The 13,573-nt window shown below is 35.3% G+C and overlaps 1 protein-coding gene across 2 annotated transcripts in view; it reads right to left on the bottom strand.

Annotated features, from left to right (window-relative positions):
- The window catches only part of LOC129786026 (insulin-like growth factor 2 mRNA-binding protein 1), a 37,804-nt gene extending 24,584 nt beyond the window's left edge, over positions 1–13,220 (bottom strand). Inside the window, exons 1-2 of one of the 2 annotated variants that reach the window (XM_055820793.1) lie at positions 12,996–13,220; positions 10,818–10,881 (exon numbers count right to left, since the gene is read on the bottom strand). In XM_055820793.1, the coding sequence (XP_055676768.1) occupies positions 10,818–10,881; positions 12,996–13,020 (89 nt within the window). In that variant the 5' untranslated portion in view covers positions 13,021–13,220. The remainder of the gene's footprint in view (positions 1–10,817; positions 10,882–12,995) is intronic. The other variant, XM_055820790.1, reaches the window with a different exon arrangement.
- Between the last annotated feature and the right edge of the window lie 353 nt (positions 13,221–13,573).

Raw genomic sequence — 13,573 nt, forward strand, 5'->3', positions numbered from 1 at the left:
GGCACGACTTGCAATTTATTGTCACAAGAAAATTCATCCATTTCCACAATGAATGTGTCTCAAATGAAATTTAATGCGTCCCACATCTTTAACAACAATACATCAACCCTTCCAGTTAATTTGCTCCTTAAGAAACTCCTCATATTCACTAACCGCAGCAAACTGCGGTCTATCGTCCATCCCTAATATGGTTGGGAAATTAAAAATATAATGTCATTTGCGTGCATTCAGTGCATATTCCGCAGGTCAGCCACAATAGTTGTTTTATGTCGCCCTCTCACCCATCCCCATTGAACACCCTATTTACCCCTTGTTACAAATTGAATATAATGCAATTGTCCAGTGCATCCGCATAACACTTCAAAACTATACTACTTGATATGCAGACAATATGTACATCGCGTGCCCCGCCCTTTGTCTTATGCCCAATCATGATGCTCTCACATTTGTAATTATTTCAGCATTATTGCACCACAAGTGCCTTGCCCTCAACTCCCATTCTAAATATTTTAATGCCCTCTAGTTGATGTAAAGTGTTTGAGAATTGCAACTCAACTATTAAGGTCAGCTACATAAGACATTGTTTTCGGGTGCATTGAGGTCACCACGAAACAAATATACATACAGTAGGTGCCCAAATGAAAAATACAATTACAATGCTGGAGAGTATTTTAAAAGTGTAGAGGTATTCGTTGTTTCATTTACTATTAAGTTTTAATAAAAAAGAATAATTAGAAAAAATATGTGTATGCAACACGTAATTTTAGGATTTATTGTATAGCATTTTCGGAAATTGCATATTTAGGTTTTTTTTTTAATTTTTAAATATTACCTAGATTTTAAACCAAATTTTCGAAAATGTTGCAGTTTTAGGCAAAATTACAATATTATTTTCAATTCATATGATAAACCTCTTAGTACATAAAATCATTTTGGTATACCATATGTTAGTATAATAAAATCATATTGTAAGTAGGTACTTTAATATTATATTTTTTGATATAAAAGTTAAGTGAAGGTGAATTTTCTGGCGGGCACCCAAGCAAGCCCCTGTGCCACATGAAAGCACACGTTTTAGGGGTAAAACGATGAGGTCATTGTACGAGTAAAATACGAACGAATGAAAAGGAAAGCTCAAAGCTCGCCTCATCCACTATATATACACGTAATATGTATAACCGATAAATCGACGCTCTATCGTATTAAGTCGCTTTTCACCAAATAATTGAACATTTCTTGCACCAAAAGCCCATGAAAGATTTAATGAATTTTATTGCCGTCTGAATTTATTTGGAGATGTTCAAACACTATATGGGTGGGTATATAGTATTTATTTTACTTCCATGTGTGGCAGCATTTCAATAGCCAATTCACCGACCTCATCGACAGATGGGCAATCAACATCTTCACAGGGATTAATTATACGTTTCTCAGCTTAAAATATGACCACATTGACCACTAACTTTTGATACCTATACGTGATATTTTTGCGAAAAATTTGCCAACCATATACATTGTATGAGTGCGTTCATGTTATTCATTGCCAGAAGCCTTTCACACCACTATATGTTGTAGCACTTTTAAAATTTCCTTTGAGACAAAGGCGCAAATTCATTTAACATTTCCTTTGGCGCCGAAACCAAGAATAACCTCAACCAGCCCAACAATAAAAGTGATGATCATTGTGCCATGTTGCTTTTAATGGAGCCAAAAGGGAGACTCGGGGTTTTTATGTAAGACACAAGCATATTGATGAGAAGATATGCAGTTCAATGGACAACATAAGAGCATCAGATTGAAAAGGGTTTCCTTCGCATTTACCAAGACAAAATATGTCAGGATTTACTACTTTTTTTCAATCAGCTTCACTTTCACTATTTAGCTACACAACCGGCATTTTCAATGCAAAGAAAGCCGCCCATAACTTTGGTTATGAAGCGAGAAAATGCTCTTTTTCGGCTTCAGGAAAAATTCGTTACCACTGAAAAAGTAGCTCTTTAAATGTTATTTTTACGGAAGAAAAATCCTAAATTGGTAGATATCGTGGAAAATACCTCAAGGGAAAGGTATATTAGGGAATTTTAGATTTGATAAACCACGCCGTCCACATCGTTGCTACATATACTCTCTTTGAAGCTGAAGCACACTTTTCCAACCCGAAGAAATGTACCCCACTGACCATTCACGCGCATTTACCGTGATATATTTCGCACTTTTCACCACATTTCCTCCACACAAACACACTTTTCTACTGAATTTCGGTGGTTAGATGAACTTTGGGAAACAAAAGATGAAAACTTCTGATTAAAATGTGATTAATTTTGCCTCCAAATCGGTCAGAAATTAAAATCTGGTGTGTTGTACACAATTTAGATCCGAAAGAGAAACACAACATGGCGTCTCGAGGAAAGCAGTGAAAGCGCGAAGGAAATTATCGATCCGAATTTGGGGTGGTGGAACTCTGCGTCCGTGAATGTATGAGTGCAAAGGAGGGTGGAATGAAGAGAAATCACCCCTCTTAAATCCATCATCCATGTTTCATACCATCATTTTCTCTTATTTTTTTCCCTCCGCCACAGTGCTTTGCTCCCTTTGCTTTCTAATCTAAAAAAAAAATCATCAAAGAATGCGAACATACATTTTAATGTATGAAAAAGCAGAATTGCAGAAGTTTAAAATATTCATCAAAGTGCGAAAAGAGAACTTCATGAGATTTAATTGCGTATCACGCAATTGTAAAAAATATGCTTCATCGTATCGTAGCCAAGTAGAACGACTAGTACTGTGAGAAGTAAAATCTGCCATGGAATGCTTCATATATACATACATATGTGTGTTCCATGGCAAGGAAATCACAAAGCAAAAGACGACCAACCCCTCTATCGTCATTACTTTCTTCCCAGTTTTCGTATCTCTGTGAAAAATACTTTTGGCATGCGCACTCCGCAAGTCCTCTTCAATGAGCGTCACTTTCCCTCCAACTCAAACACTATCGGCACGAATCCATGGAAAATTCATCGCACATTGATAGTTTTCACCACCCCTAGACGCCCAATGCGCACCATATGGATACGCGGGGGTGGATGCGACGTAGGGAAATTCTTGCTGTGTGCTCCTTCTTCTAGTGATCTGATGGTAGGGGGTGGGAATCAGTGTTGGTGGTCTCAAGCACCGCTACGCTGTTTCTATGTGTGCTCTGTTAGCGTTACCTCGGTGGCAACAACCTCTCGGAAAATTCAATGACCGTAGAAAGTAAAATTTTCAGCGCCATGACGTACAGAATATGCAACAAATTTCGGGTTTTTTTTATGAAACTGACTTTCACTTTTTTAGAAAAACTTTTTAACTATGGTGATTGTATTAGGATAAAAAATCTTTTTATTTGCTCCTACATTTACTACGTAAGATAGTGCAGGAAATAGAGTAATCTGTGTATGGAGACAGGAAAAGTAAAGAATTTTTGCCCAAAAACATAATGTTTATGAGTTTTCTTCAATAAATATAATTGAAGTTTTTCTTAATTTCATATAAAAATTTTCACAATTTTATAATAATTTCTAAGAACATAAAAAAAAATATAATTTTTTTACAAATTATAATTTCTATTAAAACACACCTGTGGTTATCATGTCAGCTTCTAAATGTAGGTACAATTTCGATTATAATGTATTAAAATGTAGTCAAACAGTAACGAAAGCATTAGCATTGAAAACCAATAGTAGTATGAATTTTAAAATCGCATAATTAAAATCAATTAGCTTTATAAAATGCAATGTGACCGAATTATATCGTGATAAGTGAGCATAATAAATTCATACATGACCACATTAAAAATCTGATATACATATAGATATGTATAATGTGTTAAAATTCAAAAGTTAATCAAATTCATTGCAATGTCTTGCAAAGAGGACATTTTCACGCAAATCCACAATTAGGCTTTAATGAAGACAAATTTTCAATTGTTGTGTTATTTTTCACTAACTGTAGGTAATACAATTTACATTTTGGGTATTTTAACAAACGAGGATCATGCAAATTTTTCCTTAACACGCCAGGAATACCCGCGTGCGAGGAATAAATGTTCGAACACCGTAAATCCCTTGAGGGTGAGGAAGTGCTCTAATTATATGAATGCATAAGCAAGATGTCTTTTATAGTTTTCATTTCCAGTAAAATAATAAGGAGTGACAAAGAGTGTCCACAGTTTTGCAGGACAATTGTTGTAAAATATATCATCAGCGCAATACCTTTACAAAAACTTAAATATTTCAGTAAGATATGAAATAATTTTAAAATATAGCATAATAATTAACCTCATTAATCCAATTTACTTTTTTTAATTTTTTATGCCACCCCAAGAGGTCAAAATTGATGCTTTCTGTAATTGAATTATTACTGAAAGCTGAAAGACATTGGTAAAGATGTCCATCATCCAGATGAAAAAGAATTACAAGAGGAGAAATATAAGACATTGCAGTGTGGTTAAAACAAATAAAGCGCGTCAAGAAAGAAATGATTGGCAATCAATCTCCGCAATCATTTTAATGCACCATTGTGCTGAGTTGAGACCCCTTTGCTCTCAACACTGGGCACGAGTGAGGAAGACACTGTGAATTATCTGGTGGGCAAATATTACTCAAGGTACGGGCGCACGCGAGTTGTAAGTTGGTTCGCGCGCGTCCCTCTTGGGTTAAAGCGCACACATTTGTGTTGGTCATCGAGTGCACTTACTTATTGCACATTTCTTGTACTGCACATATGTGCAATGTTTAATTCTGGGCACCTTTTCTTTCACCCTTTCAGCACAGGTTGCTCGAGGTGCACCAAATACAACAACAACTACAACAAAAAAACCCCTCTCATACTTGCATAATGCGCGCGTAATGCAATGCATTTTAACACAATTTTTATCATGAAGGGATACATGCAGAAGGCAGATTGAATTTGGTGTTTCATCTTCAAATACCCCCACATTAAGTGATGCGAATTTCATGTGCGCATTCCCATCTTCAATGAATGTATGGCATTACGTGGTGTCTCCACGTATTTATCATTAAGAACCAATATATTCAAGAATTTTGGCGATGCATTTAAAGAAGAAGGCACAAGATGGAAAGTTCCTGGTAGACGTGTGGAGCAATGTTAAATGCACCAAGAGCGCGTGATTGGTGTTCGGAACATGTGATCAGCGAGCGCGTGCGTTTTTCAGTACAATTTATTGCAATTACACTGTGTGATCCTTAATCGACAACAATTATATGCAAGTTGATGCTATAATTTTGAACATTTGACATCAAATTGCTAAGGCTTCGCGCACATTTGAATTTATCCATCCCACACTGATGATAGATATGCAATTTCTTTTTTTTTTTTTTAAATTTCATGTGAATCTGCAATTATGGCATAGCTTTTACCATAGTATCTCCTATTACGGTCCTATTAAAAATTAAATAAAAACAAGGATTTAGCTCCAACCATAGATCATTATAATGTCGTGTTTACGTTCATCAATATTAAATGGTGGTCCTTATTAATTACCTTGATCTTCAATGTCCTATGACAGGAGAATATGTAGTATAGAAGTGTTGGAAAAAAGCTGATGTACAATATTCATATGGTATTGATCGTTAAAATAATTGGCAATTTACAAAAAGATTAATGACCCCCCATCAGTATGACTAAACTACTCAATTCATTCTGCAGGGTCCTCTTCATTGTTGCATAGTAGGTAGGTAGGTACATCCTACAGTGACTTCGTAAACAACTATGTATAAAGAATATTATTTATTATGTTGATAAACTCCAAATTCAAGCTTTCAAATTCATCTGCACGCAATGTCAGGTTACCATTAACCAAAAAAATATATTAATAATACTTTTTGCACGGTGTGTGGTTCGAGATATTTGATCGCAAAATTAGGAAGGCACTTTTGGGCAAACGATGAGAAGAAAATTAAAATTCAACAATTTAATTGTATATTGCATTAAATATCGTTTTACAGTGTATACAATCACCTCAGCAAGGGGTGCAGTGTGATTATCCTTCTACACTCATAATTCTATTGCCCACTTTTGGGCCATCATTCACACTAAAATTCCCAAAAAAAAGAAAAATAATAATATCTTGGCAGTGTGAGAGAGACAAGCAATTGAAGTGAATGCTCCTTCACTTCATTTTTGATTCTAATTGGTTTTGGTTGGAACGAGCGCAGATGCAACTTTTGGGGCGCGTGCACTTTGAGGATGTTAATGCTGCTGCACATATGAAAGACGATAAATATACAGATGGATAGGGGCATGCAAAAAATAAAACGTGAAACCTTTTGCGTTTGGGAGACGCAATTCACCTCACTTTAGCTTTTTTGATGAACCAAGTGGATGAAAGATATTCAGATTCAATGGCATCGCACTCCCCTGAATGGGGTTGAAGAATGCAAAAGAAAGGAGGCATCCACACCAAAGAAGATGAAAAAGTTTGAAAGAAGAACAGAGAAGAGAAGTTAAGAATGGCGAGAAAAATGATGAGATAAAAGGTAACTTGCTCATACTTTTCAAGATGATAACGGCAGTGTGGACCTATGGAATGTGCTACTTGCTCTTGAATTGTTTATCTTGTCCGGAATCCTCATGAGTATGCGACGAATGCACTTATTGCCAACAAATAACTTATACACCTTGTTGCACCACTTATGATTACATTTAAAAAGTTAAATGCGATAATACATCAAAATGTACAACTTGAGGGACAGTTATAATTTTCTTCAGCACCAGAAACACAATATAATTTATCAACCAGAAAATATGACAGAATTTCACGAACACGGCATGGAACTAAAAAAAGAAAAAGAAATACAACTTCTTGTAGCTTTTACGAAATTATCCAAATTAAATGCAATCTCATTATAAACCAACAAGTGCATCATCTTCTCTTAATTGGGCAACAAAGTCGCTCAAATTGAAAAATTACAAAAAAAGCTCAGATAAATCATATTCTCTTGAAAGATGTAGTCTTAAACCAGTTTGAAAATTGAGTTTTTCTTTGAATTAATTTGTTGGGGAATTTAAGGCATTTGAAGAATTTATGTTTTTAGAAGTTTGAGATGTTTTTAAGAGGATTTTGGAAATGCAATGGATTTTGGAGCACTAAATTTTTCGAGAGCTATAAAATATTTTATTACCTATTCCAAATTCGACTCTTATATAGTTCAATTTTTAAGTAGGTATGCCTTTTGTGCTTGCAAATGCCAAATTTCGCGAGACAAACTGCCTCTCCCGTCTATTTGGTTCTTTTTGCCTCCATTACATTCAGTACATCCTATGTCCCGTCCGACGCACATCTGCTAGGATCGGTCTCTACTTTGCTGCCCTTCGTTGATCACACACCATGATGGTGCAATGAATGGGATCCCTGTTACGATTGCACCCACTGCCTTTTCAATAGGATGGGAAGTTTGAATTTCTTAGACACCCTCTTCAATTCAGGAAAGCCTGAACTGGAAAAAAATAAAAATAAAAAGCGAAGCCCTCCCGCCCATGAATTTGGAGTTGCAATTTTAGAGTGAGGTAAATTTATTCGTCCCGAAATGAAGAATTCGTGTGTCGAATTCAAGTTCAACAAACTTCACCCTCTCCTTTTGCATTATTTACATAAATACCCGAAAATTTTATATATTTTTCGCCACCACTATGTGCCATTATATGCAAAAGTGTTTCACGCTTCTGTTATAACATGAATATTTATTAATCCTTTTTTTCTCCAATTTTGTTAGCTATATGCCTTCTTCTCTTTGGCGCCCATGATGGTGTGTTGGATGGTAAGTGGATGAGATTAAGGAAATGACTTAAGCATCGGGTTTCATGTCCATAATGGGTGGGTGACAAAATTTATTTATTATGTATCATAATACAGTTATAGAGGGAAATTTCAAGAAAATTACATTTCTGACGGATATTAATGCGTTCAAGGAAGTAAAGATACAATTCTTTTGCCCACAATCCGCTTAATTAGCACAAGAGCAAAGAGGAGCACGCGACAACGTGCACACTGCCAAAAGTGGCATCTGGTCGATCGTTTCGTCCCCAAAACATTACCCACCATCAGTTTATTCTGCGTTGTTATCTGTTCGATGACCTGGCGAAGACGGAAGAGCCATGGCCCTCGTATAAAACCATCGAGGGCTTCTCTTCGGCCCTGTCTCGCATTTTCGGCGTTCATATGCCAATCTTCGAAACGTCCAGCCAGGGTCTTCTTATTCCATACCAACATTAATGAACAATAACCAATTAGTTTTAATTGTGCACTAATTAAGAACATTGAAAAAATTCATCTCTCAACTCAAACGACCAATTTAAATATTTTTTGGTTTTCTCAAAGCATAATTTGAAGCTCTCATGTGTATTAGTTGAGTGTATCCTTTTCCGTATTGCAATCCAAAAGATTTTGCTCATAAAAATTATTCGAAATAATTTTCCTTGTTATGTATATGAAAATAAATTAGTTGAAACAGATGTTTAACAAGTTGTGCATTATAATAGAGGTCCTAAAAATTCGCGAGGTGCTTCTCAATGGGGCGTAGCGCAGACACCAAATAAAATGTTCAAAATGTCCATCTAACGTCTAATAAAATGCACGACAGTGCAACATGAGTCCGTAACGTTGCTATACATACATATATTGTGAATATTCAACAGTAAGAGGAAAGAGATAAATAAAAGAAAATATGCAACAGAATTTTTTTTTGGCAATGCAACTTCGAAAGAGCACAAAAAGCGTCAGCTGCAAATTTTATTTGTTGTTATTAAAACGGACACAATTATAGTAAAAACAAAAATTGGAAAAGAAAAAGAGAAGAAAAAGGAAGATGTGTGTACCAGGCATATGTACGTACGTACACACTACCTTATGATGGGGGCACAACATAAAAATTCGTAAACATTAATAGATCAATAGACTAGATCGACAAGACCGTAGTAATAAAGCAGAAATTCCTTAATTTTAACATGAAATTAATTTATTCCCAAAACTGAATATTTCTTTTATTCAATTTGGACAATTTGGATTTAAAACAAGCCCCAATAACAAATATACATATATCTTTTAAGCTTTAATTAACACGTCATGTGTGTATGAATATTTTAAGGGTTTTGAGTTGAAATTGTCCCAAAATTTTCACAGTTGATTGTTTTAAGAATGAAAAATGAAAAAAGAGGGGAAATGGAGAAAAAACTGTACTCTACACGCGCTCACTTAAAAATTTAATTGTATTACTTACTTCTCCGATGAGCATACACAACAATCAAAAGGGAGTGTTATTTGAAACAGGTGATCATTGAGTGTAGTTTCTCCTGCAACAGTCACATTTCATTGAGGTGTAAGCGAAGAGAAAATGATGCACACTTTGGCAATTAAGTTCTTGGGACAACTTTTTCATTCTCTGGGAGCACCACAGAGAGTGCCCGCGGCACCCTCGGTTCGGGAACACCCGAAAATTGACCAGGAAAAGACTGTCATAAGTTTCGTGGTTTTCTAAATTAACATCTCCATTTCATGCCAAAGGTCTATCCAGGAGACATGTCTCAGGAGTGAAGAGAAAATTGCCATATCCAGAATATTCTTGCCCTCATTCTCATGCCAAAAAATTATCTAACATGTTGCATACTGTGGTGATGCACTTTGGGTGCATTCCTTTCTTTTCTTTTCTACCCTTACTTCATTCTCATGAATTTCTGACTACAAAGCGAATATATAAGGACATCTCATTATTAAATAGGTTCCAGACATTGTTCAAAACTCCTCATCATCTATGCATATTCCAAATGGCTCTTTTTTGCTAACAAAAAAATTCTATAAGGGCATTAATTTAATTTCACTTTTTTCATACTTTTTCGCCTAGTGCTCTGGAAATGGTAGAGAAGAAGCAACTCCAGACAGGTGCAAGACAAATTGTAATTGGACAACTGTTAGTTGAACACATTATATCGCCATGGTATGCTTGATTTTTCGTTTTTTCGCGAGGCTATATGAAGCTCCTTTTATATTTAAAGAACTTTTGGTCAATGCCAAGGCAAAAGAAGTTTTGCACTTAACTTCCTTTTTATTGATTCTCCATTGCACTTCTGCTTCTTTTTCCTCGATAAACTCTTTTTACTTTCTTATTCCATTTTTTTGACAATTTAGACCCAAACTCACCCGTGCTGGTGTACTCCTCAATATGTTACTTCACCCCATGAAATGGGAAGAAATATTTATTTGTGTACAAAATATAAAAAGCAATAAAAACATCCAATAAAATATATAGGTACGTGAAACACGCGGAATATCAAAAAGACTCACGAAGAAGGGCCCAAAAGAATATGATTGAGACGAAGAAGAAAAAAAAAGTTCTAAACGACTCCCTCCTTGGCCGATAAGTACACCCGATTGTTCGTGAGCCCTAAGTGCATTTAATGCAACATTGCAATTTTCTACTTAATGCTCACACTTTTCCCCCATCAATCTCATAATTTTGATGCCTCCGCGATACGTGAAGTAATTTTTTGATTTTTCTCTTTTCCGTCAACCACAATCTTCCTCTTCCTTTCCATCATACACACATACATTTATCAAATTTTCTTTGTGAATTTTGACGACTTTTATCTGAAATTCAGTCTTTGGTGAGGCAGAAATCACTCAGCAAAAAAATTAATAATGCCATGAAATAAAATTTAGTTGCTCCAAAATCACAAATTAATGTATAATAAAACTAAAGACACATAAAATGCCTTAATTGGGAAGTGATTTTGGCTAAATAAAAAGGAGAGAAAAAGTCACTTACTTGGAACGCTTATACGCTGAATCTCCAGATTGAGGATAAAAGACTGGCGGAGCCATGTAGAAACCTGCAATTTTTGAAATATTTTCGTTTCTTATTTTTTCAGATTTTTTATTTATATTTATAAGAAAATTCCACGCAAAGAATTAATATAAGACATCAATTAATTAGGAAAATAGTTTCCTCTATCTGAAGTTATCAATAATAGCATTTAAATGAAAAGGCGCTAAAATTCCTAATATAGCTTTTTGGTTAAGCTTTGTTGAACCTAATAAAAAGTTTTAAAGCCAAGTTTTCATTTATATAAATACCGCAAGTTTACAGTTTAATTATATTTAAAGCAATTAAGTTTGTGAAAATTCGGACTAAAACTTTCTTTTTTTTTATTCGATTTATGACTTATTTTGATTGTTTTAAAAATTGAATAAAAAGATATTCTAACTATTTACTCGATTTTCTATCACCTGTTTATTGCGTTGAAAGCAACTAAATTAAAAATTTAAATTTCTCTCAGTGTCCTCAATTATGTATGCGTTTTAAGGCATGCACTGCACTGCACATTCTTCAATTTCGTAGCTCTGTAATACTTATTTTCACCAAAAAAATCGGTAGGTAATTTTATCTTCTGATAAAAATTTTGAAAAATAAACTTTGAAATCTTTCAAAAAATTTAAAGATAATTGAGGTAAAGAAGAGTTTTCCATAATAATTTTAAAGATCTTCGACTTAATTACAGAAAAAATCTTTAGATTTTAACTTTAAAATGTTTCAAAAAATATTCAAATTCAATTCTTTAAAGAATTTAATAGTTGAATAAAAAATATATTGTCATATTAAAATATTCAAGCCAAGTAAAATGCGTCTTTTTTCCGTAAAATACGGTATATTTTAGTTGGAGATATCCACTCAATCTTCTCAATTCTCAATTCTCCTGAATAATCCTTGTCTGTTTTATCAGCTATACCGGATAATATACTCTCCAAAACCCTCCAAGAATAAGACATGATGGATTATTTTCTAAATTTCCTGCGAATTTTTGGTCATTTTTTTTCTATATTGTGCTGTGTGCATCCACCTATGAGCTTCGTCGGTGAGAAATGAACCCAAATACAAGCAACGTTTTGAAGTCAACACATCTGCCACTTCCTCGAATTCGTTCTTAAATTGCTCTGCACGTCGCGTGTGGTTCAAAATTCACATGGAGTTAATGTATCAAGAATTGAGGAGATGTTCTCATGGTGCAAAGACCCCTTCTTTCCGCCATTAGTCCCTGGGGGGAGGGTGGCACACTTCCAGGGTGCTTCCATGGGGAATTTACCCATTACAAAAAAAAAGTGCAAAAAGGAGCGAAGGGGGTTGAATTGGCGGGACAGCACAGAATATGGGCAGCGTGGTTGTAAAAATAAAAAGCTCTTGGTATTTGATATAGGATTTTTTGTCGACCTTGGAGCTTTTTCGTGTAGTATATATAATATTGTACATATATTCATACATATATAGCTTGAATTGTGTGAAACCGCCATGTTAGACGCGTGACTTGGAATCTATTGCGAGGGCAGGGTATGGCGGGGGTGGATTAAATTGCATATTATGTATTCCATCTATACATACATACATCCAAATGCTCATTTGTAAAATTTATCTTTAACTGCATAACCAAATATGTATAATGATTAATCATAATATATAAATAACTTGCAAATTCCTGCTGATTCAATTGATGGTTTTTGGTGGGGTGACAATAAATGGTCAAATGGAAATTTAGGTGTAATTTCATACTGATTCCCCCCGAAAAAGTCCTTTAGAATTTAATACTGATCCTTTAAGAATAAATATCTGTGCAAAATTCTTAGCGCCAAATCCGGTGCACACTCGTTTTGGGGCTTAATTCCGCGTGTGTGTGCTTCTTGAAAATGTCCGCCTGTCAAAAATGTTCTTGTACGTCATGCCCCTGCGAGAGAGAGCTAATTTTTGGCGGTATGAGATTTTCCCATAAATTGGGTAAATCACCACGTGCGCACAGTCAAAATCCGCGGCATTGCACATTCACTCCCCAGTGGGTTGCAATTGACCTGTGTGCATGCACCAGTTGAATTGCAATGCAACTATAGCGGAGGCTACCCAATGAAATTACTCCACAATCGTCGACTCATCTCTTTTGACATTTAACACGGTACAAACCTGTTGCATTTTTCCCATTCATCATTTATCTTGCGTTGATTTTCCTTAATTTCACTTGGCAACTAATCTCAAAAAATCGTACAATTGCGATTGGCACACTTAAAATAAAAATCTGACAAAGATTTCCAACAATAAACACTAAGAATCACCCGGCTTTTCGCTTGCACTATTGAGGAAAAAATGTTCTAATGGTTGCTTCTGGGGCACACACCACAAAATTGCCCACAACCTTTAATGCCTAATCAATGGGTTTTCTAGAAATCCTAATGGGAATCATTCACGTGATTCATCTTTTGCAAATTTTTGTCTTAAATGCATTTTACATTAATTTAGAAGTAAAATTGAGCATTTTCTTATGTTGGGAAAAATCCATTGGCGCCTAAGCCAAGATTCTTTGCCAGGAATATTGCTAAAATCGCTCAGCGGGTCTCCTCAATAGGCACAAAAGATTTTCTGCCACCCGGAAAAATATAACTTCCACATGCGCTATGTAGGCATTGATGCTGTGGGTATTTTTCAATGGGGCATTTTTGACTCAGCCACGCATACAATTTTAGCGCTGTGCGAGTGAGACACAC

The sequence above is a fragment of the Lutzomyia longipalpis genome, chromosome 1, assembly GCF_024334085.1.
Source record: "Lutzomyia longipalpis isolate SR_M1_2022 chromosome 1, ASM2433408v1".
Taxonomy (NCBI): Eukaryota; Metazoa; Arthropoda; class Insecta; order Diptera; family Psychodidae; genus Lutzomyia; species Lutzomyia longipalpis.